This window comes from Penicillium argentinense (genome assembly GCF_028826775.1).
Source record: "Penicillium argentinense strain IBT 30761 chromosome Unknown utg000010l_segment0_segment0, whole genome shotgun sequence".
Classification (NCBI taxonomy): domain Eukaryota; kingdom Fungi; phylum Ascomycota; class Eurotiomycetes; order Eurotiales; family Aspergillaceae; genus Penicillium; species Penicillium argentinense.
Genome location: NW_026622669.1, coordinates 2,519,280 through 2,544,695, shown reverse-complemented (window position 1 = coordinate 2,544,695; position 25,416 = coordinate 2,519,280). Strand labels below are relative to the sequence as shown.

At 52.2% G+C, this 25,416-nt stretch overlaps 10 protein-coding genes across 10 annotated transcripts; 7 read left to right on the top strand and 3 right to left on the bottom strand.

Moving 5' to 3' along the window:
* Nucleotides 1-1,934: 1,934 nt before the first annotated feature.
* On the bottom strand, nt 1,935-5,474 carry N7532_010627 (putative importin 11; the record flags this gene model as incomplete). The annotated part of the gene is made up of 8 exons (XM_056623118.1): nt 1,935-2,159; nt 2,189-2,989; nt 3,085-3,273; nt 3,332-3,804; nt 3,884-4,902; nt 4,962-5,114; nt 5,152-5,252; nt 5,313-5,474. The coding sequence occupies 8 exons, from the start codon at nt 5,472-5,474 to the stop codon at nt 1,935-1,937; spliced, it is 3,123 nt and encodes a 1,040-aa protein (XP_056470534.1).
* Nucleotides 5,475-6,276: 802 nt separating this feature from the next.
* Nucleotides 6,277-6,785, top strand: N7532_010626 (uncharacterized protein; the record flags this gene model as incomplete). Its single annotated transcript, XM_056623117.1, has 3 exons — nt 6,277-6,379; nt 6,441-6,585; nt 6,653-6,785. The coding sequence occupies 3 exons, from the start codon at nt 6,277-6,279 to the stop codon at nt 6,783-6,785; spliced, it is 381 nt and encodes a 126-aa protein (XP_056470533.1).
* Nucleotides 6,786-7,687: 902 nt separating this feature from the next.
* N7532_010625 (aldehyde dehydrogenase family protein) lies at nt 7,688-9,311 on the top strand (the record flags this gene model as incomplete). The annotated part of the gene is made up of 4 exons (XM_056623116.1): nt 7,688-7,741; nt 7,801-7,870; nt 7,924-8,357; nt 8,406-9,311. 4 exons carry the CDS (start codon nt 7,688-7,690, stop codon nt 9,309-9,311), a joined length of 1,464 nt encoding a protein of 487 aa, XP_056470532.1.
* Nucleotides 9,312-9,621: 310 nt separating this feature from the next.
* Nucleotides 9,622-11,146, bottom strand: N7532_010624 (acid phosphatase PHOa; the record flags this gene model as incomplete). Its single annotated transcript, XM_056623115.1, has 4 exons — nt 9,622-10,210; nt 10,273-10,782; nt 10,841-10,902; nt 10,961-11,146. The coding sequence occupies 4 exons, from the start codon at nt 11,144-11,146 to the stop codon at nt 9,622-9,624; spliced, it is 1,347 nt and encodes a 448-aa protein (XP_056470531.1).
* Nucleotides 11,147-12,453: 1,307 nt separating this feature from the next.
* N7532_010623 (serine/threonine-protein kinase) lies at nt 12,454-14,704 on the top strand (the record flags this gene model as incomplete). The annotated part of the gene is made up of 3 exons (XM_056623114.1): nt 12,454-12,814; nt 12,845-13,035; nt 13,094-14,704. The coding sequence occupies 3 exons, from the start codon at nt 12,454-12,456 to the stop codon at nt 14,702-14,704; spliced, it is 2,163 nt and encodes a 720-aa protein (XP_056470530.1).
* A 432-nt stretch (nt 14,705-15,136) lies between these two features.
* Nucleotides 15,137-16,702, top strand: N7532_010622 (pex2/pex10/pex12 family protein; the record flags this gene model as incomplete). The annotated part of the gene is made up of 3 exons (XM_056623113.1): nt 15,137-15,445; nt 15,503-15,766; nt 15,818-16,702. 3 exons carry the CDS (start codon nt 15,137-15,139, stop codon nt 16,700-16,702), a joined length of 1,458 nt encoding a protein of 485 aa, XP_056470529.1.
* A 326-nt stretch (nt 16,703-17,028) lies between these two features.
* Nucleotides 17,029-17,557, bottom strand: N7532_010621 (anthrone oxygenase family protein; the record flags this gene model as incomplete). Its single annotated transcript, XM_056623112.1, has 2 exons — nt 17,029-17,432; nt 17,497-17,557. The coding sequence occupies 2 exons, from the start codon at nt 17,555-17,557 to the stop codon at nt 17,029-17,031; spliced, it is 465 nt and encodes a 154-aa protein (XP_056470528.1).
* Nucleotides 17,558-18,030: 473 nt separating this feature from the next.
* On the top strand, nt 18,031-19,987 carry ilv3B (putative mitochondrial dihydroxy acid dehydratase; the record flags this gene model as incomplete). The annotated part of the gene is made up of 3 exons (XM_056623111.1): nt 18,031-18,189; nt 18,240-18,453; nt 18,534-19,987. 3 exons carry the CDS (start codon nt 18,031-18,033, stop codon nt 19,985-19,987), a joined length of 1,827 nt encoding a protein of 608 aa, XP_056470527.1.
* A 1,492-nt stretch (nt 19,988-21,479) lies between these two features.
* On the top strand, nt 21,480-23,756 carry N7532_010619 (RNA 5'-triphosphatase domain-containing protein; the record flags this gene model as incomplete). The annotated part of the gene is made up of 1 exon (XM_056623110.1): nt 21,480-23,756. The coding sequence occupies one exon, from the start codon at nt 21,480-21,482 to the stop codon at nt 23,754-23,756; it is 2,277 nt and encodes a 758-aa protein (XP_056470526.1).
* Nucleotides 23,757-24,347: 591 nt separating this feature from the next.
* N7532_010618 (40S ribosomal protein eS19) lies at nt 24,348-25,318 on the top strand (the record flags this gene model as incomplete). Its single annotated transcript, XM_056623109.1, has 3 exons — nt 24,348-24,377; nt 24,834-24,958; nt 25,024-25,318. 3 exons carry the CDS (start codon nt 24,348-24,350, stop codon nt 25,316-25,318), a joined length of 450 nt encoding a protein of 149 aa, XP_056470525.1.
* Nucleotides 25,319-25,416: the final 98 nt, after the last annotated feature.

The following is a 25,416-nucleotide window of genomic DNA, read 5'->3' as shown; positions in this document are numbered from 1 at the left end:
AGGACCTCCTTTAGAAGCAGACTACCTCGGCTTTTATCCATCTATGTCTGCACTTTATCAAGCCTCCCGGACAATTTAACGACAACACGGGCTCATTGGCGGACAGGCAATCCGGATTTTGAATTCAAGTCGACCTCCAACCGAAATCGGTGCCCAATGTCCGCTTCATCAGGGTAAAGGCAGCGAATGACCATGTATCTGGCAGCACCCGAAGAACCAGGCTGTCGTTCAGTCGTGGGTACTGTGGTCCAGAGTCAGTATCCGGTCACGAAGTGCCTTCCATTGTGGGACTCATGCAGCTGAAAAAGTAAAACTTCAACTTCGGCATACATAGTGTTACCTCAAAAAACCTCCTTGGGTATCCCACAACGCCCCAGTATTTAAACAACTCGAAGTGCTTCGGCTATTCTCTCTCTTCATCCCCTCCCTCTCCCCTTCTCTCTTCAACACTCCTCTCCTTCTATTCAACTATCTATGACTCCACATTCTGCATTCTCACCAAGGTGATCTCTCGTGACCTACAGTGCATCATATCCAGCTGACCATCGCGTCTTTCGAAATTTTCCATGCTCCTTTGGATGTGCACTCAGCTGCCAAAGGCTTGACCACCAGAAGGGGGCAAATATTGTGGGTATTATTACAACGGCCCCCAATGAAGTGACCCATATGGACGAAGCCACATTTCTCGCTATCATGCTGAAAGAAACTAATACGCAATTCGAGGGCCGCGACTTCGATATCGCGCAGTACGCCCTGCGTCACCGTCGGAAGCTTTACAATTCCGCATTTGTAATTGAAAACAAAAAACATCGTTTGTTTAAACTACCCTGTCTCGTCAGCAAAAAAACCACCTATGCCGGTGCGCGCACTGCATACGTCAACTACGAGACCAGAGCGAATTTGTTACCTGAAAAAGGGCCACACGCGAGGACGACGATAATATTGATGCGAGGAATTGCAAAGTCCTAATCGGAAAGCCCCTATCTGTGCCTTCCTTATACTTTTAAGCTTGCTAGAAGGAAATCGAATTTCATACGACTCGGTCCTTGATTTTTATCGTCACTTCTATCATTTTCATTCAATCTTCCATCAACGTTGGTCGTCTTCCCCATCATCTACACAGACTACACCGTCACCTATACGATCAACTACCTGGTCATATTTAACCAGGGCCCTCAGCAAAAGAAGGAACTATATTCAGTTCAGCAGAAATACCACAGTGGCTGAACGGTACTTATGCCGAAATATTGCTATTACGAAGCAGTGCTGAAACTCAATGTCAGAAATACCTCTTCTATATCTCTAGATCATGTTTTAAAGACGCAAGAGAAATCCGTGGAAGCTTCGCAGACTTGGGGTTTCAATTTGAGGATAATTCCTGCTCATTCATTTCTTTACCTTGATGCTCTGGGCTATTCTGATGACCTTGAGATGCGTGAAATATTGGTATTCGATAGCACCTGGACTAAGGACTGAAATCGATTGAGATAACGGCTTCTTTAGCCGGGACATGGCCTTCCCCAAAAACACCAAGATGCATGTATCTGCGAAAGAGTCAAGAGGCGTCTTCGAAGCCTGGGTTGAAAAGATCCATGGCACAATTTCCTAAGGAAAACACTCAAATGATGGGCCGTCTTCAGTTGTACTGATAGTCGGGGTCAACGCAAGGCATATCCCCGAATCCGTTCTAAGAGCCAACAGTACTTGGTCGGTGCTGTCTAATTGGGTAACCGGAATTGGTCTTCGCGAGACTTTCACTGTACCCGAAAAATACTGTTCAACTCGACTCGTGGAGTCTCATAAACCATAATGCATTGATCGGGGTATTTAGCAGTAAGCCCTAAAGAAAAAAGAGCAAAAACTCCCTAAATGCAACATCAAATATCACCATCTGCAGTATCCCTGCCAAGGCAGAAACCACAACAATCACAACCCTAGATCAGGCCAAGACCACCGAAGGCCGTCACAACCTCCGAATCAACATTAACAAGCCAGTCCTCCTGGAACCGCTGCGCCCCACCACAAGCAACAATAACCTCCTGCAAACGGTGACGGACAAAGTCACGAATAGGGAAGCGATACATCGTATCGCTATCCTCCCACTCACGACGACGGCGGGCCTGCGCATGATCGACGCCAGCGTTCACGGGCTGCGCCGTCTCCGATCCAGGGGCGCATCCCAGTAAACCAGATAATCGGCGTTGGGGTCGTTTCCGCCTTCGGCCAGTTCGATGATCAGCGCGGTCCAGATGGTGAGATAGTCCTGCAGGAACTTGAGTATGAAGGCGGGTGGGGCCGCGTTGGGGCCTTGCAGGGCGAGGAGTTGGGTGAGAGCGAGGACGTGCAGTTTCTTCTGGCTGGCCATGGCGATAGTATCGTAGTGGAAGAACCATTCCTTTAGAAGCCAGGTGAAGGCCTCTTCCTGGGATTGGTTGGTTGCGGCCGTCACGGCGTGCGCGAAGAGGGTGGGGTTTGCGAGGGCGAGGCGTGCGATGGCCGAGAAGTAGTCTGTTTCGACTTTGCCGTCGACAGTGGTTCTCTTCCTGTTGGGTCCAGTCGTTTGACTGGCCTCGTAGGCGCTGTAGAGGCCCTTCAGGAGAGATTGGAGAATGTTGGTTTCGAGAAGGGATTGGGTCATGGTATTGTAGGCGGCCTCGCTTCCGCCGTCGATGGCTTCAACACCGCGAATAAGTTTCTCGACGATACGAGGGATGAGTCCGCAGCGTTGCATGGTCAGGCTCTCGAGGAGAGGCTCCAATGTGCGAAGGAGCTTTGGGCGAAGCTCATCGCTGAGAATTGCCTGGGGAGCAAGCAGGATGTAGGATTCAAGGATTTCGAGAGCTTGGACGACGGTGTCCGTTTCTTCCTCCAGGATCGGAAGCAAGGAGGGCAGAAGAGACAGGATCTCGGGTGAAGCGGGCGAAGGTGTTTGCATGAGGACGCCTGCCCACAGTTCAAGAGCTTCATCCAAGAGGTAGATGTAGGTATCCTGAAATTACAGAGTCAGAGATTGCGCGGGCAAGTGATCAAGCAAATACTCATGAAGCCTGCAGATGATCATTTATACGCTCTGGGAGTACTTACCGAGTTCATATCAATGGAGCTCTGAATAAGCGGCAGAATCATTGAGTGGTATCGAACGGAGTCTTGGTTCATCGAGTGCATGAGCGACGTGAGGAGGTTGAGAATAGCCTGCTTTAGCAAATGCTCATCTCCAGAGTTTTCCCACACCTGCGGAAGCGGCGAAATGATCTGGTCCGAAAGTATGACAACCTAGAAGACATATTAGGTTCTCTAGCTCACTAGGAAAAGAGACCAAGGAAAGACTTACACGCTGCTCAACCTTCACAACAATCGTTCGCACCGACTCGAGCATTGCCATTTTCGTATCCGCGGACTCAATCTCCTGCAAGAGAGACATGAGGCCGGTCAAAATTGGCTGGGCGAACGGCAAGAATATCTCAACATCGAAATCGAAAGCATCGAGGACGTTGCAGAGTTGTCGGCCGGCAGTGATGCGAACCACCAGGTCATTCAAGGAATCCTGATTGTTAAGCAAATGCTGGAATACCTGATAAACTGACTCCATGTTCATGTCCGCAAACTTGATGGGCACCCATTGACCGAGCACAATAGCGATGCGTCGACGGAGAATTCTGTACTCCTGCTCCTGAATTTGAACTTCGGGGATCAGAGTATTCTGCAAGAATGTGTTGATGTCCAGATGCTGTTCAAGACATGCTGCCGCCAGACCGATAGCAGAGTACAGGGAGTCTTTCAGCATGACGTCCTTGTTTTCGGTGGCTAGAGATAATTGTTAGGGCTTCCTCCATCATTTTCCTCTCGCGCTGTCTCTTCATCCGAGCGCAAACAGAAAACTCACCGGCAAAATTTTGGAACGTGCTCAGCACTGGAGCGACCAGCCAGTCCTTGAAGTGGGTGATAAGATCAAGGAAGAGCTTGTGTGAGCAAGAATGGATGGAGTATTCCCAGGCATCCGCATCGACCTCATGCTTTTCCCAATCCTCGGGGTTACCTTCCCAATCCTCGAAGTCACACTTCCGTAGACGGAAGAATCGAGTGACGATCAGTTCCATCACTTCGACGACAAACTCCTGAGAAAACAAGCTACTCTTGATGTACTCAACAGCATCCTTCTTCTCCTGCTTATCCTGCGGGGTCTGGTACTTGAAGGTGTGGATGGGATGGAATGCCATTTTCGTGCATGCCCTGAGCATAAGCAAGCCTCGGAGAGCGATCTTCTCGGACAGTTCCTCGTCATCTTCCCTCATATCGGCATAGCGATGGCTAAATTGGGAAACAAAGCCCCAGTATGTCTTGACGAGCGACAGGGAGTTCTCGAATGATACGAAACTAGCGGGCTTGTCCCTTGCCATCTCCAGGTGCAGCTTTGACAACTGCAGAGCATGCTTCGCGATCAACGTGCGGACAGATTCAGGGACACCATTGTTCTCGGCATATGCGAAGAATTGGAGCAAGTGCTGCTCTGTCTGTGACCAGAGTCCCCGCACACTCTCGTCGCGACCGGGGTGTTCGAAGCCAGAGATGAGAAGGCGGCGAATAACCTTGAGCGCGAAAAGAGTTTGTTCGATAGCTTGGACCAACGCTCCCTCATCCAATTGATTCCATGTATTGCTGGCAAGGGTGTTTTCAATGGTCATAGGCCACTGGGTGACCTTTTCCATGTAAACGGTTGCCACGACTTCGAAGATTTCCGGTGTAACAGCCTGGAGGTGAGTGCGGGTTCGTTGAATCCGGGCCGTTGAGAGCTCTTTGATCACTTGGAGCAGGGTGAGGAGGGATCGAGGAAGCACGATTGGATCCACATTCGGGTCGGATCCGCGTCGGATTGCTTGGAGGATATCGGTCATGGCCTCCGGCCTGCAAAAAAAAAGACAGTGTTAGCCTGTACTCGCGAGATCGAGGTGGAAATGAAATACCAATCTTGTGGGAACTCGAAGCGCATGATCTTGGCAATCAACAAAGCATTTTGAACTGCAAGTGGCCGAGAAGGTTCAACGGAACCAGCCATCAGAGCCCTGGTCTTGATCTTGTTCTTTTCGGTCGGTTCGATGGCGCTGTCACCAGTTAGCCTGGATCTTGAAATCACGACTTCATTTCTCAACGTACTTCGTAGCCGTGCGCCGCCAGTACTTGTCAATGCCATTCTTCAGCTGGATGATCGAAAGGTATCGAACCGCATGAGGGGCAGATTGGTCGAGGAAAGCATCCTGCAGCATCAAACGTCAGTTCCATTCAAAGTAATTCGCAGAGATTTAAATCGAACTGACCTGGAGAAAGGCGTGGTATGTAGGCATCCGCTCCCAATTCTGCAGCTGCTTGGTCCCTTCCTTGACCTGCTGCAGATTGGAACTTGCGGCCATCACCAGAGCGCTCACAATATTCTCAAAGGTCAACGGGTTGACCTCCCCGGGCACCTCGACCATAGCCATGGTGACGAGAGACTGCCGACGGGTAGAGGGGTAGTTTTCGAGAGGGTTTGCCAGTAACGATTTGAATGAATCGATGGATGTTTGCAGTGTCGATTCGAGGAAAGAAACGAGTGCGGAGACGAAGTTGGAGTCGCGCGCGGGCTGTCAACAAAGCCTCGCTGCCCTCCACTTCACTTCTGCTCCCCTCCTCGCTGACCGCCGGTGTTTCGTTCTTCCGGGGAGCCACGGAGCCCTAGGTCTGGACCCTAGCTCATGGCCTAATTGGGATGCCAAGACATAGGGCTTTCCTGGTGGATCCGATGAAGTCACTCCAATCGTCAGGGTCCAGCCTCTCCCATGCTTGACGGCATGGTTCGTGAGTATTGATCGTCGTAAGATCCTCCATGCTAATTTGGACCAGCAGTTACCAGCATTGGTCTGCTTGAAGGAGGTTCGAGACAATTGAGCGGCAAGCGAAAACATATTCAAAGGTCCTGGGCCGCATCCGCGATCGTTGATCTTTCCTGGTGGCACCGAGTGTACATCATAGCTGCCAACTGCCAACCTTTGAGCGATCAAGATTCTTGGATCTGGTCGCATGTCCCAGCTTTCCTTTACCGGCTTCGATTGGACGAAGGTGACATGCCTATGATGTATCTTGATGATGCAAAGCATTTGAACCTGTAACCCAATGTCTGTCTCTGGGGTATTTATTCAGGCAGGGCAGACCGTTAGCTTTCCTTCTGTAGACAATTCTTTGCATTTTATCGATCAATAACCATCCTCCTTTTCTCTCCTCATCGTTCACTTTCTATCCGCCAATATGACTTCCCGTTTCGAGCACAACCGCCGCGTCGCCTACGAGTGCGAGAACGACCTCAACTCCTACCAGGCCAAGCAGGGTCTCGGCCCCAAGAGTGACTCCGGTTCGTTCACACTGTTGTCAGATACACTAAAGAATCCTAAAGAAAACTAACAATGACATAGTCAATGAGTCCGGCGTCAACGAGATGGTCGACCAGCGCTTCCCCGAGTCCCGCGGCGTCAAGTACGGCCCTGGCTCAACTGCCTCTGGCAGTGACCACCGCGTGATCCCCGAGGATGAGGGTGGCACTCGTGATGACCGTGGCAGGTAAGCTTATACCATCAGACCCCCCTCACTCTTTTAGCACATGGCTTACACTTTTCTCCTGCACTAGACTCCCCAAGGGCGAGCACTTCAAGGGCAAGGGTGGCCCCGAGGATAGCCTCAAGGCCGAGTCCGATATCCGTCCGGGTGACCAGGACGTCCCCAATTTGCAGGACTTTAAGCGTCGGGGTGTTGCGGAGTAAATATGTATTATACGTTCTTGACGATATGTACGACTATGCTGCGTGAATTTTAAGGCTATGATACCTGCATAACACCTGCTTCATTCTTGCTGGAATATCTACTAAATGGTAATGTATTGTGTTAGGGTAGCTTGGCATGTGCATAATGATTATTCGTTGCGTTGTCAAGCTCTCGGCCATGTACGTCTGAAGGTCCTTGCAACACTAACTCGACTAGCTGCCGAGGCTTCAAGTTCCCATGTACGTTCGACAACACCACATCCTCTAGACCTCCACCAACAACGGAATTCTGGACTGCCTAAACCTAATAAGAGTTTTAGGGGAATTCCCTAACTCATTCATCAGGCCTTCCACCACAATCTCCAGTCGTAAGCATACGAGGAAGCTCCAAGAAGGCGTCCAACCCCGCCCAGCTGTCAAATCGGCCCCCACCTGCAACCGCCACGACGCCGAGACTTAACCCCGCCGCCATATGGCCTACCCAATAGACCCATTGTCGCTGCAGAAAATGGCGTGACTGGACAATCAGTTGCTGGATTCAGGCAGGGTAGAATAGTAAGCTTCCCTGAGGATCCGAAAGCAGTCGCAATAACACCTTGATGACCCGGAGATAGCGTCTCCGGTTGCCGGACTGATGGTCTAGACTAAGGAAAAGAGGGGAATCTGCATCCTGCGGCCTGTTACTGCTACCGAGGTTGTACTAGTAGTCTCAGTTCAGATGTCTGCGGGCTCGATTGTGCTGCTTTATTGGCTCGCACGGAGGGTCGTGTTTGAGCTCTGAGGCGGCTGTCTGATGCTGTATTTAAGCCAGCCTGGTCCTTCGTGCAAACTTTTTTGATTTTAATTTCTTCAATCTTTGTGTCCTTGAATTACTTTCCTGCAATCAGAACATCTACATCAAAATGGCCGCAAAGGGATCCGAGCCTATCGAGACACGGCTGTTTATCAACGGCGAGGTATAACTCCTCGCTCGACATCCAACAACCAGACAAGCTAACCTCCCTCCCTATGATAGTGGCGTGAATCTTCAAGCAAGAAAACCTTCGACGTCGTCTACCCTTACACCAAAGAAGTCGTCGCCCACGGTAAACCTGACCCAACCCCGAAACCGCACCCATCACAATACTAACAACCGCAGTCCACGAAGCCGACGTCCAAGACGTCGACGACGCAGTCGCAGCCGCGCACGCTGCTTTCCCAGCCTGGCGAGATCTTGGCGTCGACGGCCGCGGCGCCCTCCTCCGCAAAGTCGCCGACCTCTTCCTAGAACACAATGACGACCTCGCCCGTCTCGAAACGCTCTGCACCGGCCGACCCATCTCCCAATACATCGATGCCAAACTGTCCGCGGAATCGTGGAGATATTTCGCGGACGGAGCTTGGGCCGTGCAGGGCACGGCTAGCTCCAATACCCCCGGCATCCTGAGCATGACTGTTAAGGAACCGTATGGCGTTGCGGCGCTGATTATTCCTTGGAATTTCCCGCTTATGATGTTCTCGATGAAGATGGCTGCTGCACTTGCGGCCGGGAATACGGTAGTGCTGAAGAGTAGTGAGAAGGCTCCTTTGACGGTATGTATATCACAAAGATATCGATGTTTTCCCTGCTAATGTTGACAGTCCATCTTCGCCGCTAAACTCATCGAAAAAGCCGGCTTCCCACCAGGCGTCGTCAACATCATCGCCGGCTACGGCAACCCAACCGGCGCAGCACTAGCGTCACACATGACCGTCCGGTGCATCAGCTTCACCGGCTCCTCACTAACAGGCCAAAAGATCCAAGCAGCCGCCGCAAAGTCCAACATGAAGCACGTCCATATGGAACTTGGCGGAAAATCACCCGCCGTAATCTTCGAAGACGCGGACCTTGAAGCCGCAGCCGCAGCAACGCAATTCAGCATCCGCTTCAACAGCGGCCAAGTCTGCATCGCAAACTCCCGAATCTACGTCCAAGAAAGCATTGCCGAAAAATTCATGCACGTATTCAAGGCACAATTCTCTCAATTCCAGCTCGGTGATCCCCTCGATCCGGCCACCGTACAGGGGCCCCAGATCGACGTCCTGCAGTATAAGCGTATCCAGGAGTACTTGGGCATTGGCGCGAAGGATGGCTCGCTCACTGTGGGCGGTGATGCGAATGAGGGGTTCTTTATTAAGCCGACTATTTTCGAGAATTTGCCTGATGATTCGCGCGTGATGCGTGAGGAGATTTTTGGGCCTGTTGTTGCAATTAATACGTTCAAGACGGAAGAGGAGGCTATTCGCAAGGCGAATGATACCGAGTTTGGACTCTATGCGTCTGTTTTCACGCGCGATCTTGATCGCGCGGTGAGGCTCTCCCGCGCCTTGGAGGCTGGTACTGTTGGCGTTAATTGCACCAGTCCTACTAATGCTAAGGATGCGGCTTTTGGTGGGTATAAGATGAGTGGGACCGGAAGGGAGGGGCTGTTGTATAGTATTGATAACTTTGTTCAGACCAAGAGTATTTTGATTAAGGCTGCTGGGCAGGGGTTGGGTTTCTTCTGATCGGGTCGGTTGGTTGAGTTACTGCGATTATCTAAGAATGAAAATTTTACTGTTTTTGAATCCATTGAGAGTGCGGATGGCAAAATCGTTTATTCTGTTGAATACCGTTGCTACTGTTAAGGATATTGAAGCATAACTGAAAATCAAACTTACCGCCCCGTAGACCGTTGTGCCGAGAAATGGAAGTCGCATACCGCCGTGCATGCAGCCAGTAAATTGAAAGAAACCATGATCACCTAACTAGCGTCATTTCACCGGGGGAGCAGACACCCATGCCGTAGACAGGGCGTTGTCATCGGATTCACTTGACTTAGATGAACCAGGAAGGGACACCCAGCACCAAGCCGATAAGAATGGTAGAGAAGGGGACGTGGGCGGGAACACCCACATTCTTCTTGGAGTCGCCGTCAGTAGTCGAAGTTCCGGTCGAATTAGCAGCCTTACGCGTGGCAGTCACCTTGTTGTTGTACCCAGCCTTGGCGTCCCAGGGGTAGGGGCTGGTGTAGTTGTAAGTGGCAGTCTTGCCAGCGTAGGTCTTCTTCACGATGTCCAGAATACCGTGACCAGCAGAGCAGTTGCCGGTGGTTAGGGGCACAGGCCAGTCGGGCGAGAACTTGGCATGCTCGCCGTCCGCCATGGGGCCGGGATAGGTCTCGTTCAGAAGCAAGTTAGAAGTGTCAACGTCGTAGTTGACGTAGCCAGTCTTGTTAGCAACCAATTCGAGCAGGTTGGCACCGCAGTCCCAGCGACCCAGACTCGGGAGCTTCCAGTTGGCGCTCACGGACGCGATCATCGAGTAGTGAGTGTAAAATGTGTTGTCCTTGGTGCCCTTGAGGTGCTCGGGGACAGCGCCCCCAACGAGGATCGAGAAGATGCGGTTTCCGTCCTTGTGAATGTACCTTCCAAAATGTCAGTCTCGGTATGTTCAGTGTCTATCTTCGGGGATTGGGGAAGCACTCACGTCTTGTCCTCGTCGTAAGTCAGCAAAAGCAAAGTATCCTTCATGAAGTAGTCGTTTTTCAGTAGCTTCTCAACCAACGGACGTTCCCACTTGGAGGCAAACGTGATGTTGGTGTCGTGAGCATCGTTGGTCATGTTGGGGGTGATAAAGGCCCACTGGGGAAGTTTTTTGTTCTTTAGATCATCATCGAACGAGGTGAAGTTCTTCATCTGGCGGGCCTTGGTATCGTTGCTGACAACCGAGTTGAAAAGAACCAGTGGGTTGTGCTTGCGGACGTAGTCAGGGGCATAAGTCTCCTGGTCAGAAAAGTTGAAGCCCTGGTAGCCAGGGTACGGCAGGTGCTCCTGGTATTCGCCCCACGAGATACCACGGGTGTCGAGCAGATCAACAATTGAGGACACGTTCTCAGGAATCTGGTTGAAGTTGTCATTGTCCATACCGAAGGTGTCGCCACCGACCGAAGCGCAATAGTTGGGCTCAGAGGGGTGAGTGAGTGCCCAGAAGTTGGTTCTGTATTGCTGTCAATGTCAAATCTCAGAATGTGATGCGGGGTGTTGAGTTCATGTACAGGAGAATACCCTGCGAGGCGAGCCACTGCTGGTTGGTGTCCGCCTCGGAATCATTGTAGTCCTGTAATCACAGTCAGTACAGGGCATCAAAACATCCGTCGCGTTAGAAGGCCACTCACGATATTCTCAATCCAGATCTGGTAGAACCGGTCGAAGGCCAGACCCTTGACGTCCGAGGTGGGCGACTCGGGCAGGGTTGTGGCCGCAGCCGCGTGGATCTCCTTTAGAGGAGGCAATGAAGTTGTAGCCACCTCAGCCGAGGCCAGAACGGCTCCAGCCAGGATGGTTACGACAGCAACCTTCATCGTGATGATTGATTAATAGATCAGTTGATGTTGTGGTATGTCGCGGGGATGGAGAGGGGTGAGTGCGGTAAGAGAGGTAAAGAAGGGAATACAAACAGTTAAGGTAGATCGCCAGAGAACTGGCTTCGCTCACAGCTCACCGTCGCGCCTGCCTTTTCTGCCAGCTTCAGAGCTCACGGGTGAACCCGCGGTAGCCTGCGTACTCTCCGGAGGTGCGCCGCTGTGTGTAGCAATGACCGCGATCTATACAATCACGCACCCTGTCCGGAGCTGCTGATTGGCTGGTTGGACCTTGGTCTGCCGGGGGCACCCAGACCACCCCCAATGCTTAACCCCTGCACGTGACGCCCTCATCCCCCATTCTGAGCCGCTCATCATCGATGATTTTCTACGCTAGCGACCCTATAGGGCGGTTTTTAGAGTACTAATCCCCTCTGCTGCGCTCACTGAGCCGGCAGACAGCTGACTGTTAATCCACTGTTTACTTAGGTTACTACTCTACTACTAAAAGTGCATATGACTAGTTGATAGGTATCACCGTGAGAGCAAGAACCCTTTAAAGTTCACAAATGTAATCTTTAATAAATATACAAATGTCAACCTCGACGGGTAGTGGCAGTTGTATTACATCACTTTGAATCTTCTCCTTTCCGTCAGCCTGTCGTAAACTCAAGTCTTTTGCGGACAATTGATCTGGTATGCGGAAACACACAATTCTCAATTTTTCTAAATACAAATATACTAATCATTGCAAACTCTTAAGCGCCGACGGTATGCCGCAGGTCAGAAAATCATGCAAAAAAGGACTTCTTAGTGTTATGTCCAGCTCTGCGATCTCGGATCTTCTTAGAAGTTATTTTGAAAGCTGCAATTCCCATACAGCATTTTTCTATCGATCACAATCGGAACTTGTAATTTTTATACTTCCTTCACAAGGTAAATAAGCTCAGCAGTCAAGTTTCGGTAATTTCCTGAATCTAACTCCAGATGTGCACAGTGCGAAGAGTGGAATTGTGTCAGCGGAAGGACGGGTTGGCGGGCATTTGAGGCGACCGTTGCTTTGATAACCGCCCGGCAGATACTATTCCACAGCCTACTGCTCTCCACACTGCACAAGAGGCTACTAAAAATATCATGACACACTTACGTACGACATGATGGGGCCGTAACCGCTGGCCCCCATACTTGCCTCTCCACCCGCAGATCGGGCGCTTGCAGAACGTGAACCCCGCACAGAGCGCGCGCATAAGAATATCAGTCGAGTACTATTGACCTGGATCCTGAAAATCCCATTAATTTTTCCAAGCATGCCTTCAACCCCGACAGACCTAGTAACCGACACAAAATTCCGCGTGGAGTTCAACTCCAATCTCGTCTACCGCTTCACCGTCCATTCCAGCACAGCCCCAGACTCATACATGAGGCGGCAGGAAAAGGTCGATGTCTGGAAAGAAGAGAAGTCAATCGGAAACGGATCATATGGAAGTGTCCGGTTGCATAGATGCCTGACGAGCAAAGATGAGGTGCAGGTTCAGGCTGTGAAGGCGATTAGCAAGAAGAGCCTGTCTTTTACAGGTATCAACTTTCTCAAGGAGTTGGAGGCTATTGCGAAGTTTTCGCAGCAGAAGGTTTGTTTCTACTATCCGTTTATAGTTCCTCTGCTGACGAGTGTCTGATAGTATCATGGCCTTTTTGTAGAGTACTTCGGCTGGTATGAGAATGAGGATTCTGTGTTCATAGTTATGGAGTATATCCGACACGGCGATCTGGGCTCTTATTTGGAAGGGCCTTTTCCTGAGAATGAGGCTCGGGAGGTTACATTCCAGGTTGCAGAGGGATTGGAGCATCTACACGAAAATGACTTCGTGCATCGTGATCTCAAACCAGAGGTTAGATAGTCAACGTTTTATCCCGATCGAACAGAATCAATTGAGCTAAGTCAGGCAGAATGTCTTCGTGGTCCGGAGAAGCCCCCAGTGGTGGGTCAAAATCGGCGACTTTGGTTTCAGCAAACGCATCAAGGAAGATAGCAGCCTCCAATCAATGGTGGGCACACGTCTATACCTCGCGCCAGAAATACAGATGCTCTACCCACCTGGAGTGGAAGAGACAAGTGCGATGTTCCATTACAGTGCCAAAGTCGACATATGGTCTCTCGGCGTGATGGTATTCTATATGCTTTTCCACGACTTCCCATTTACGTTGAAAAGTCCACATGGGCTACCGAAATACGTCAATGGGGGACCGTTTCCGTTTCCTACCTCGACCCGCGTGCAGATCAGCGAGGACGCTCGCAAATTTATATTGGATACGATGAAAGCAGACGCTGAGTTGAGATTGTCTGCTCGCGAAACTCTCAATAGTGGGTGGATGAAACGACGGCAGGGTCAGGCTGCAGGGTTGCGAGACACTTCGAGACCCATCCAGTCTGAAAATAATCAAAGTACGGCCAAGAAGATGCCTTCTATTCTATCTGAGCCAGTGCATTCAACTGCGACGAGCAGGAGTCATGTACTGATCGGCTCTAAAAAGAGCAGGGAGCATCAGCCCGTGTCTTCGAAAATGCGCCAAAACCCCAAGCAAGATTCGAAGCCTGTGAGTAACAACAAAGACCCACTTACAGCTGCTCATGAGATGGGTAAAGCCGAATACGAGCAGGGCAATTATGCTCAAGCCGAGGCTTTCTTCCGTCAGGCTTTTGAGGGAAGAACGAAATCTCTTGGTGGATCCCACGAGGACACTCTTACAGCTCTAGAGTGGCTTGGCCGATCTCTTTATGATGGCAAACAGTACAGCAAAGCCGAGGCCGCTTTCCGTTGGACCATTGATGCTCGCACCAAAAGTCTTGGTGCATCTCATCCAGATACTCTTACATCCCTTGGGTGGCTTGGTCGGTCTCTGTACTGTCATGAGAACTACGATGAAGCTGTGTCAACCCTTCGCCATGTATACGAAGGACAGGAAAAAGTCCTGGGAGCATCCCATCAGCAAACCCTCGACACACTGCTTTGGCTCGGTAGAGCTCTCTACTGGCACGAAGATTACAGTCAAGCTGTGGGAGTTTGTCGACGTGTTTTCAAATATTGGGAACAGTCTCTTGGTCCATCCAATGAGCAGACAATCGAGTCTCTGTTCTGGCTTGGTCGGTCACAGTATTGGAACGAAAATTACGCTGAGGCTGTCTTGTGTTTCCGCCGAGTCCACAAGAGCCAAGAATTACGTCTTGGTAGAAACCATACGGTTACACTCGAAACCGCCCACTGGCTTGGTCGGGCTCTCTATTGGTACGAAGATTATGGTCAAGCCGTGACGACTTTTCGCTGGGCTGCTGAGGGTCAAGGGGCGGTCCTCGGTGAGACCCACATACATACGCTCGCCTCTCTTGACTATCTAGGTCGAGCTCTTTATTATCACAAAGAGTATGCGAAGGCTGTGGTGATGTTTCGCAAGGCTTTTGAAGGTCGAGAGGTGACACTTGGTGCAACGCATCATCATACACAAGAGAGTCTTGATTGGCTTCGTCGGTCTCTTTATTATCAAAAAGAGCATGGTCAATAGGTCCTCGGTTGGTGTTTCGATAATCCAATTTTCTTTTGTACTTGAATGAATCTTCAGTGTATCATAGCGGTGCAAACATCAGATATCGGCGGTGAAGTGGAGAAACTGTTCCAAAGCTCTTGGTAACATCTAATATAATTTAGTAGGAATGTTGTATTCTGGCTCCTATTCTATGTTGTCGGAACTTACAAAGCTAGTACAAACAGTGGAGGCGGAAGACTTCTACTTGAATAGGTAGAGGTGAAAACCAAATGCCAAGACTTTAATACCCGATCACTGTCTGGTCTGGTGGCTAGTTGTCAGTGGTGAAGTCACGTGAAGCTAACCTCGGCTCCCAAGTCCGGGGAACCGAAATGCCATGGTTCCCGTCGACCAACCTCCTATACCCCCTCCATTCCCTTCCACTTCGCGGAGCCGCAATATGATTTCGCGATGAGCTCGACAAACTTCGCCGCTGCACAGGAGCGGGTGCTCGAACGCCGTCGTTTACGCGAGGCGGAAGCACGCGCCCGACGTGCGGAACAACAGCGGGCTTCCCCGATCAACCCTGCTACCGTCCAACGTCTACCCTATCCTCTGAACCGCATCCCCGGTGCTGGCTGGTCGCTGTGGAATAGTGTCAAAGGTCGAGATGGGACACGGCCCGCGTTTCGAGTTGGCCAGGTGGATGCCGAGCTCTTGGATGAGGAATTGCTGGGCCTGCTGAAGGGCCAGGTTGGAGAAGCTCTTAAATACTTCGGGGTATGCATGGCCATTCTCTTTGATTTTTTAGGCTAATGGTTGCTAATTGTTAAACAGTCTCAAATGCGGGAAGACTGGTCACATGAAATCCTATTTGCGCTCCGAGCTATCCTCTTCAAACTCTCGATCTGGGATCACAATGCCTCTTACGGTGCAGCTCTGCAAGGCCTCCAATATAGCGATAGCCGCGCTAATGGCCCGGTGCTATCGCCGCCATCGAAATGGCAGAAATCAATTTACGGCCTGTTGACCGTTGGTGGACGCTACGCCTGGGACAAGTGGGAGAGCTGGCTCATCGGGCAAGAAGGCGGCTATGAAGAGGTTTGTAATTCTGACCTGATTGGTTTATTTCTCAACTAACTTCCACCCCAGCCATCGCAAGAAGTCCGCATGCTGTCGCGCTTGACGGATTTTATCTCCACGTCACACTCGATTGCGGCCTTTGTCTCGTTTCTCGTGTTCTTGGTGAACGGCCGCTACCGAACTCTGGTCGACCGCATCCTCCGTATCCGCCTTGCACCTCCATCCGCCCAGGCCAGTCGAGAGGTCTCCTTCGAGTACCTGAATCGACAGCTGGTCTGGCACGCGTTTACCGAATTCCTCCTTTTCTTACTCCCGCTCGTGGGAATCAGCCGCTGGAAGCGATGGATAGCTCGTGCCTGGAGGAAGACTGTGACTGCGATCAAGTCTAGTGGAGATGATGAAGAAGTCAACGAGAAGCAGGGAGAGCTCAGCCACCTTCCCGAGCGGACTTGCGCTATCTGCTACCGCGATCAGAACCCTGCGGCAACCACCGAAACGGAAGTCCTTGCCGCATCGGCGTCGACCGGCGGTATCACTGGATCTTCACAGACAGATATCACCAACCCCTACGAAGCTTTCCCTTGTGGATGTGTGTATTGCTTTGTTTGCCTCGTCCAAAAGGTCGAGGGCGAGGAAGGCCAGGGCTGGGTCTGTCTCCGTTGCGGTGAGGTTGTCAAGAAATGCCAGCCCTGGAACGGCGATGTCCTGGAGGAGGCTCGCTCACAGCCCGGTACCGGAAAGATCGTTGGATTTGCCATGGACGAAGAGCCACGCGACGGATCGCAGGAGGCAGACTCCATTGGTGACAACGCTGTTGGCAAGTCGAGCCCGCTGGAAGAGATCACTGCGGATGAAGCTCTTCAGCACTCGAGTGAATGGTCGACCGAGGAAAAGGAACCCGCGGAACACGAACACCCCGAGGAAGAAGCTGCCTCGCCTCAGAACCACTCATGATTGCACCTGCATATACGCCTGCGATATACTGAATTTGCCGGTTCTTCGCAGTGTTTATACGACCACTCCGCGGTCCACTGCAACCCGGATATTAGATTCCCTACGATACCCACCTTCAGTTTGGAATTCTGCCCTGTACATATCAAATCATCATATTACACATTCTACTCTACCTTCACATTCAATGCATATAAACTACACCAGTGAAACTGATCACCGCTCCAATCAACGGGAAAACAGCCCGACAAAGATTCAGCTGTCCCCACGTCTGCAACAGTTCTGGCACCTGTGCATCCTGCTTCGCCCGATTCGCTTTCTCCTGTGCACTAACAGCCCTTTTCCCAATTCCCCTCCGCAATCGCAGCATCATCTCTGACAGCGTGCGCTCTCAATTGGCCATTGGTGCCTTTCATCGCGGTCATTGTCCATGGGATGATTCCCAGTGTGGTCACGATCGCCGTCGCATAGAGAGAGCTCCAGCTACAGCCCAGCGTGTAGGGAACCGGGGCGTCTCGCAGTTTCCATGCCAAATACGCATTGGCCGCGGATGCCACTAGAGCAATTGGAGGGAAGATGCTCTTTCCACGCTCGTAGACGTCAAGCCATTGGTGGCTGAGATGGGCCACAGGGGTTGCGGGAACGTGGTGCTCGTGGGCCGTGGCCGAGGGTGGATGGCGAGCTGGCAGTGATAGTGTCGGTATGGCTACCGTTGATAGACACATTATACCCCCTGTGCACTACAATTAGTCTGATATACTACCAGTAATCAGCAATTCAGGCTGGGTCTTGCTTGCCGGCTGTGACTCCACAGCCCAGGGTGCCAATGAGCTGGGCGATGATAATGTCATAGGGCATTTTGGCCAATTGGATGCAAATATATCGGTATATGGCTGTATTTTGAACAGGGGCTTGCTTATTGAGAAATTAGGGAAGTATCGTGGGAATTGGCAGAATTAAGGGGAATTCAACGAACAAAATAAATCCGCGCTGTCCCGGACTCGATGACGTCGTCAAGGCTGACTGCTTTTTCCGACGAAACCCAATTTCTTGGAATTCAAACGCTGCATAGCGTCTATCGACTCCATTGCACTCACGATCTCCGTGTTGGCCGCCAGTCTATACTTCTCTCCGTCGATCTGACTGTGTCCCCGCATTACCGAGAAATAGGCGCAACTCCGATCTGAGCAATGCACCCGCGTTTACTGGTCGCCGCCCCGCGCGGTCCCACCTCGGATTTCCCTGCGAGTTCACAACCCTCTAATTATCCCTAGCCCCCAGCTTCGGGGTTTCTGCTCATTCCTCTCTACATCCTGCACTTCCTATCAGCCATGGATCCCGCTCAGCCCATAACGACCAGCACGCTGGCCGAAGCCAAGTACATCGACTTCCCCAGTCTCCCGGCTGACGCCAAACACCCAGATGGATCCCCCGCACTCAACCGGCACTCGTCGACCATCACGCGAGGCCATGATTTTCCCGGTGCACGGGTAAGAAACTACCCAATTTCTTGTCTATGGTCAATGCTGACCTCCGCTAGGCGATGCTGTTCGCCGCCGGTGTCCCAGATAAGGAATCCATGGCAAAGAGTCCCCATGTGGGCATTGCCTCTGTTTGGTGGGAGGGGAACCCGTGTAACATGCATCTGATGGATCTGGGCAAGACGGTCAAGAAGTCTGTGTCGGATAAGGGCATGATTGGGTGGCAGTACAACACCATTGGCGTCTCGGATGCCATTACGATGGGCAGCGAAGGTATGTTTTGCTTCGCCGGAGGATATTCATTATACCATATGTTGGCAAGGTTCTTGATAAACTGACTTTGTCGTAAAAAGGTATGAGGTTCTCGCTGCAGACGCGTGAGATCATTGCCGACAGCGTGGAGACGGTCACCTGCGCTCAGTACCACGATGCCTGTATTGCCATTCCCGGCTGCGACAAGAACATGCCCGGTGTGGTGATGGGTATGGCCCGTCACAACCGTCCTTCGATTATGATTTACGGTGGCACCATTAACATCGGCTACTCCAATCACCTCCGGAAACCCGTCAACATCTCCACCTGCTTCGAGGCAGCCGGTGCTTACGCCTACGATACACTTCGCCAGCCGGACGATGGCGGCGACACCAGCAAGACGAAAGACGAGATTATGGATGATCTCGAGCGACACGCTTGCCCCGGCGCTGGTGCATGCGGTGGCATGTTCACCGCAAACACAATGGCCACAGCCATCGAGTCCATGGGTCTATCTCTACCCGGCTCGTCTTCCACGCCCGCAGAATCCCCATCCAAGATGCGCGAGTGCGTGCGCGCCGGAGACGCCATCAAAACCTGCCTGGAGAAGAACATCCGCCCGCGCGACCTCCTAACTCAGCGCTCCTTCGAGAATGCCTTGGTCATGACCATGGCACTGGGCGGCAGTACGAACGGCGTCCTCCATTTCCTCGCCATGGCCCGCACAGCAGGCGTTGACCTAACCCTCGACGACTTCCAACGCGTCAGCAACAAAATTCCTTTCATCGCGAACCTCTCGCCGAGCGGAAAATACTACATGGCCGACTTATACGAGATCGGTGGCATCCCCTCCGTGCAGAAACTGCTCATCGCCGCGGGCCTTCTGGACGGCGACATCCCAACCGTAACAGGCAAGACCCTTCGCGAGAACGTAGAATCCTGGCCCTCCCTCCCAACCGAACAAACCCTCATCCGCCCTCTCGACAACCCCATCAAGGCAACCGGCCACCTCCAAATCCTCCGCGGCAACCTCGCCCCCGGCGGCGCAGTCGCCAAAATTACCGGCAAAGAAGGCCTCCGCTTCACGGGCAAAGCGCGCGTCTTCAACAAAGAGCGCCAACTTAACGACGCCCTCACCGAAGGCCGGATCCCGCGCGGCGAGAACCTCGTCCTGATCGTTCGGTACGAGGGTCCGAAGGGTGGGCCCGGGATGCCGGAGCAGCTGAAGGCGAGCGCGGCACTTATGGGCGCCAAGTTGAATAATATTGCGCTTATTACGGATGGTCGGTACTCGGGTGCTAGTCATGGGTTTATTGTTGGACATATCACGCCAGAGGCGGCTGTTGGTGGTCCGATTGGGCTTGTGCAGGATGGGGATGTTATTACTATTGATGCGGAGACGAATTCGCTGTCAATGGATGTTTCGGATGAGGAGTTGGCGGAGCGGAGGAGACGGTGGACGCGGCCTGTGCCGCAGATCACTAGGGGTGTGTTGGCGAAGTATGCTCATTTGGTTGGGGATGCGTCGCATGGGGCTATGACGGATTTGTTTTAGTTGCACTTCAAGAGAATTTTATATCTATGGTGCTAGGTTTTGCAGCAGATTCTGACTGTGGTGTGGGTATATATTTGCTATCGTACAAATAGTAGAATACAAGTGAATTTGAAAAGCTGTTGCTACCGACTCACAGATCCCGGTTGGTTCGTCTGTGATGAAGCAGCACCCTGCATTGGGGACTCAGAATACGGCGGCGGGTGATCATAGACCGAGTTATCCTGTCTGGGAGCATAGGTCTCGCGAGAAGCTAGGAATCATCCCCGTGTCAGCTGCACCTTATCCAGATCATCCCGAGGTTAATTGGAATTGATTTATTTCTCGAACTCACCACTCATTATTGAGCTAAGTGAAACACAGTTAGTCTCAGACTTACAATTAGTCCGAAAAGAGAACAAAGTGAAGCATTGACTCACTTTCTAGCTAGTATTACTCGACTCTTGATGGTGACTTCGAGTACTTGTGTTCAGATTCGAAGCGTTGGTATCAGCGCTAGTGCCAGCCCTAGTGCTTGAGTGTTCCTCCGGGCGCGGTGGGTTCGACCTTGAGGGTTTACGATTCCGGGCGCGGGCGACGTGGTAGGGGGATCCTCGGAGGTACTTTTTTTGCGGTTTATCCGTAGACTGTATGATCACATAAAGTTGTGTCAGGAACTGCCAGGGGTGGTTTCGTCTATATACTTGAGTGTAGTGGTTTTGTGGTTTTATGATTCGGGCGCAGGGCACTGCCCCGACTTTGCGGTATTTGGTTGCCGCGTTGTGGCGGAGTGAACTCTGCACATGTGTGCCTTGATGATATACCGAGGACCAGTAGATTCATTATTCTATGTGAGTGTACAGCTGTAGTCTGGTCTGCTATTTGAATAGCTGCAATGATATTGCAGATGCTCCTTTAGGGTACTTTTTTCCGGAGTATAGCAGAGATATATAACCACGTGGTGGCTGCCGTGCTCGTGAGGCATGGCAGAGAACTTTTAATGTTTGTTCCGATAGCTTGGATGAGTTGTACGCCCCTGATGATCCCTGCGATGGACCTTCCTGACAACACTATGAGCAAACAAAAGCAAACAACCCCTAGATGATAGATCTCCTTTCTTCAGACCGACACTTCAAGGCGAGAGCTCCCACTTTCGAAGAGTGCTGGCTCCACTCGCCATCCTTCTAGAAAACCACCATTTCGTCATGTGCACGGGTGGAGCCTTCTTAGGTAAGGGAGTCACCTCCCCACGCTGAAGCACCCGCGGCTGTGAGTGGCCAACCGACTGGCGGCGACGGGCCGAGTCCTGCGCTTTCTTTTTCTGCGTCTTCAACGTTGTCGATCGTGCGCCTCCCATTGGCGTCGCTATTGTTTGGGATCCAGTCACCGAAATCCAAGGAGGTCTCCGTGTGCACTCGCGTGCGCCCATCGCTCCACGGTTTGTGAACAGCCGCCCCCGGCAGGGCCCAGATCCCTTCCTACCACCGGGGGCAGCTCCCATACATAAAGCTCCGCCATGGGGTCCAATGCCGATGGCTCCTCCACGATTTCCGCCCTCTCCGATTCTTCCAATCGCCCAGGCATCGCGGCCTTGTGGCAGCTCGTCGCGGCCCAACGCCCTCCTTACATCTCCGTCGCAAACTACTTCTCCTCCCTCTACCGCAATGACTCAGTGAACTGGGGCCAGGTCGTGTTTCTGACTACCTGCGTGATCACCATGGCCGCCTGCGGTCTCATCTCCTCATTTGTTCGACGCAGATGGTCGCTGAAGACTCGATCGTCCAAGGCGCGCAACGCTTCCTCCACCAAGTCGACCAAATCTACCAAGACTCTTACCTCGTCCGATGACGACTACGAAGACGACGATTACGATAGCAATGGCTCGCTGCGACATGGCACTGACCCTAACCACACCAAGGCCACGGAGTGGTCGGTGGAACCTCAGCAGCAAGGCTCGGACGGTAAGAGAATTTCAATCCAGGCGCAAGCTGTCGCAACACCCTTTCTAACCCCCACCAAAGCTGTCAAAACAGATCCTGGTCTTTTGAAGAAGTTTACCTCCTTCGCCTCATACACTACCTCCGTGGCGACCTATCCTGCTATTCGGACCTTCTACTCCCCGCATCCTCACCTAAGCCGCCTCCCGACAAAGCCTTCACCCGTTCCGCTACTGGTTGTCGTGCACGGTCTTGGCGGATCTCTCGCGCAATTCCACCATCTGCTCACCAGTCTGTCCAACATTGGGACCTGTCTTGGTATTGATTTGCCCGGTTGTGGCTTGTCCAAATTTGCGCCCACCGAATGGGAGGCTTACACCGTTGAGGCACTGGCTGAACTTCTCGTCGTGGCTATCGAGCGACACCGGGATCGCGAAGCTGGACAGGATGTGGTTTTGATCGGTCACAGCTTGGGCTGCTCTCTATCGGCTCTGATAGCTTCTTCTGCGTCATCCGTTGGGAACAGTTTGAAAGAGCATATAATTGGTCTTGTCGCGGTGTGTCCCCGGGCAACGCCCCCTTCAGCTGATGATGTCGCATCTTTCCGTCGTCTGCTGCATATCCCTGGTCCGATCTTCGACCTGTGGCGTCTTTGGGACCGCCGTGGTGGCACGCAGAGTGCCAGCGTGATGAGAATGGTTGGTAACGATGCTGATCTGGAGACTCGAGATCTCCAAGTGCGCTTCAATAAGCAGAGTCGTACGCCGGTCTGGCGTCGCATGGCATGGGGTACACTCCCTTCTTACGAGACCGGGGGAGCTGTTGGAGGTATGCCGGGGGAGAAAATTTGGGCTGGTGTCCGTATGCCCGTCCTGTTAATTGCAGGTGAGGCCGACGCAGTGACCAAGCCTGCTGAGGTACAGAAGCTTCTGCATATTTTTGGCGACACTTCGGCTCATACCGCAATCGACACAACTGGCAGCAGCATTATCCCCGATGCTTCGCGTGTCCATGATCAGATGACCGCTCCGATAAACGGCCGTGCCCATGAAGAAGTCTATGGTCTTCAGACCACCGAGACGGAAAAGCCGCTGGAACAAGGTAATGGACAGTTGAAGCGAGTGGTTAAGTCTGCCATCCTGCCAGCGCCGGCTTCCCACGCCCTCCTCTACGACCGAGCAACCTACCGCACGCTTGCCGGAATTATCCAAGACTTCCTCTCGTCAAACATCGACAAGCGGCTGGGTCTGGGATGGCAACTCCAACACATGAACACATCCGGCAAATGGGACGTGAAGAATCTGGCTAAATGGCAGAAGGTAGCCCCCGTCTCCAAGCCGATCGCCGGCACCCTTGCCGCATTGAAGATGCTCCGTGAGGTCGACGAAGAACATAACCCCGTTCGGTTCTCCGCGCAATACAAAGGCAGCATCTACGCTGTGATCGACATCAGTCACGAGAGCCCAGTCTACAACCCCGAGACGCTGGAAGCAGGCGGCATCCACTACCGCAAACAACCAACCGTCTCCAAGATCCCTCCGACTCCCGACGAGACTCGCGACTTCATCGCTCTGGTCGACGGTCTCCGCGAAGAGATCCATCAACTAGAAGCCACTCGCGAAGACGAGAAGAACGAGCATGCAACCCGCCCGCTCGTCGGTGTCCATTGTCACTATGGGTACAACCGCACAGGCTTCTTGATCGTCTGCTACCTCATCGAGCGACTCGGATATGGTGTTCAGGATGCGATTGACGAGTTCAACCGGTGCCGACCACCGGGTATTCGACATGGTCACTTCATTGATACTCTCTTCGTGAGGTATTGTGTGGGGCTGAAGCGGGCTCCTACTCTGTAGTATGATCTTCTTTTTACTTTTTGGGAGGGGTTCTAGTGGCGTTTTTCTTAGATGCGGTTGGGCTGGTTCGGAACGGGCGATGGGTTTCTTCACTTCAACTTCTTTTATTACTCCTTTCGGATTATGAGACACGATTGTTTACTTGCAGCGATAGATTCGTTATTACGATAATAAACCTCACGAGTCGTAGGCTCGTGTGATACTTCTTCTGTGATTACCATTTACTCGTTCAATCATATGTTTGTAGATGCAGCATTGAGAATTAAGACCAAATGAACACTCAGGAAAGCTTTGTATTCATCAGCTGAGGCAGGGAAGATTAAAGTTCTGCCTGAGTACTCAGGTGTGAATCTCGAGTGCCAAGACCTTAGACTGTCAGGCACTAAGGCACCACTGACAACATCACATGACCGCTTAGGGTACGGCTAGCCTGAACAGGCTAAGCGAACCCACGGCACACAGACCCAGCGCAGCCCAACGGGACGAGTTTGTGTGTCTCGAAATTTTGGACTCTTCGACTTCGACCCTGCCCACGACTTCCGCCAACTCTCATCCCCTTCGCCCTTTCCGACCCCTCGACAAGTCGCCAAAATGGGTGGTGTTTCCGTTCGCGATGTGGACGTAAGTGTCCTTCGATTCTACGCCCAAATCTGGGAGGGACCTGATGATTATCGTCAATCCCCCGATCCCACCGGGTCGGAGTCGGCGTGCGTGCGATGCAGCTGGGAGGGTTCTGGTGTTCTCGAATGCATCTGGGAGGATTATATTGGGGGGCTTTGCTGCATCTGCTGCAGGTATGGGATTTGGCTAGGTTCTGCTGTCCGAGGATTGAGTCGATGGGTTGGATTGCAAACTTTGTCTTGAGGGGTGATTTTGCGGTCTTCTCATTGAATTCCCAAAGACTAGCTGGGATAGGGCCATGGGAACAAGCCAGGATGAAAATTGCATTCGGATCAAGAGGTGGATTTCTCTGCGAGAATACCGGAACCCGACATCTGCAAAATTGCGCACGCTGATCCGACCACGCACAATCGGCACTCCGAGCATCAGAATGCTAATCACTTTTCTCTCCTACAGGCGCAGAAGTTCATTGCTGCCTACTCTGCTTTCCTGAAGCGTCAGGGCAAGCTCCCCATCCCCGGCTGGGTTGACACTGTCAAGACCTCCGCCTCCAACGAGCTTCCTCCCCAGGATGCTGACTGGTACGACCATGACCACAAATTCAACGTCAAACGACAGAACAACTCAACTGACATACAAATTAAAGGTACTACGTCCGCGCCGCCGCCGTCGCCCGCCACATCTACATGCGCAAGACCGTCGGTGTTGGCCGCCTCCGCAAGGTCCACGGCTCTACCAAGAACCGCGGTGCCCGCCCCGCCCACCACGTCGATGCCTCCGGCTCCGTCGACCGCAAGGTCATGCAGTCCCTCGAGAAGATCGGTGTCCTCGAGACCGATGAGGACAAGGGTGGCCGCCGCATCACTCAGTCTGGCCAGCGTGATCTTGACCGTATCGCCAAGACCACCGTCGACGAGGATGAGGAGTCGGATGAGGAGTAAACGTTTTCGCAAGGGCTTAATTGTTTCGGGGGGTCGTTTTGACCAATGCCTCTAGTTATACCCCAAACAAAAAAAAGGAACAGAACTAGCAGGCAGGT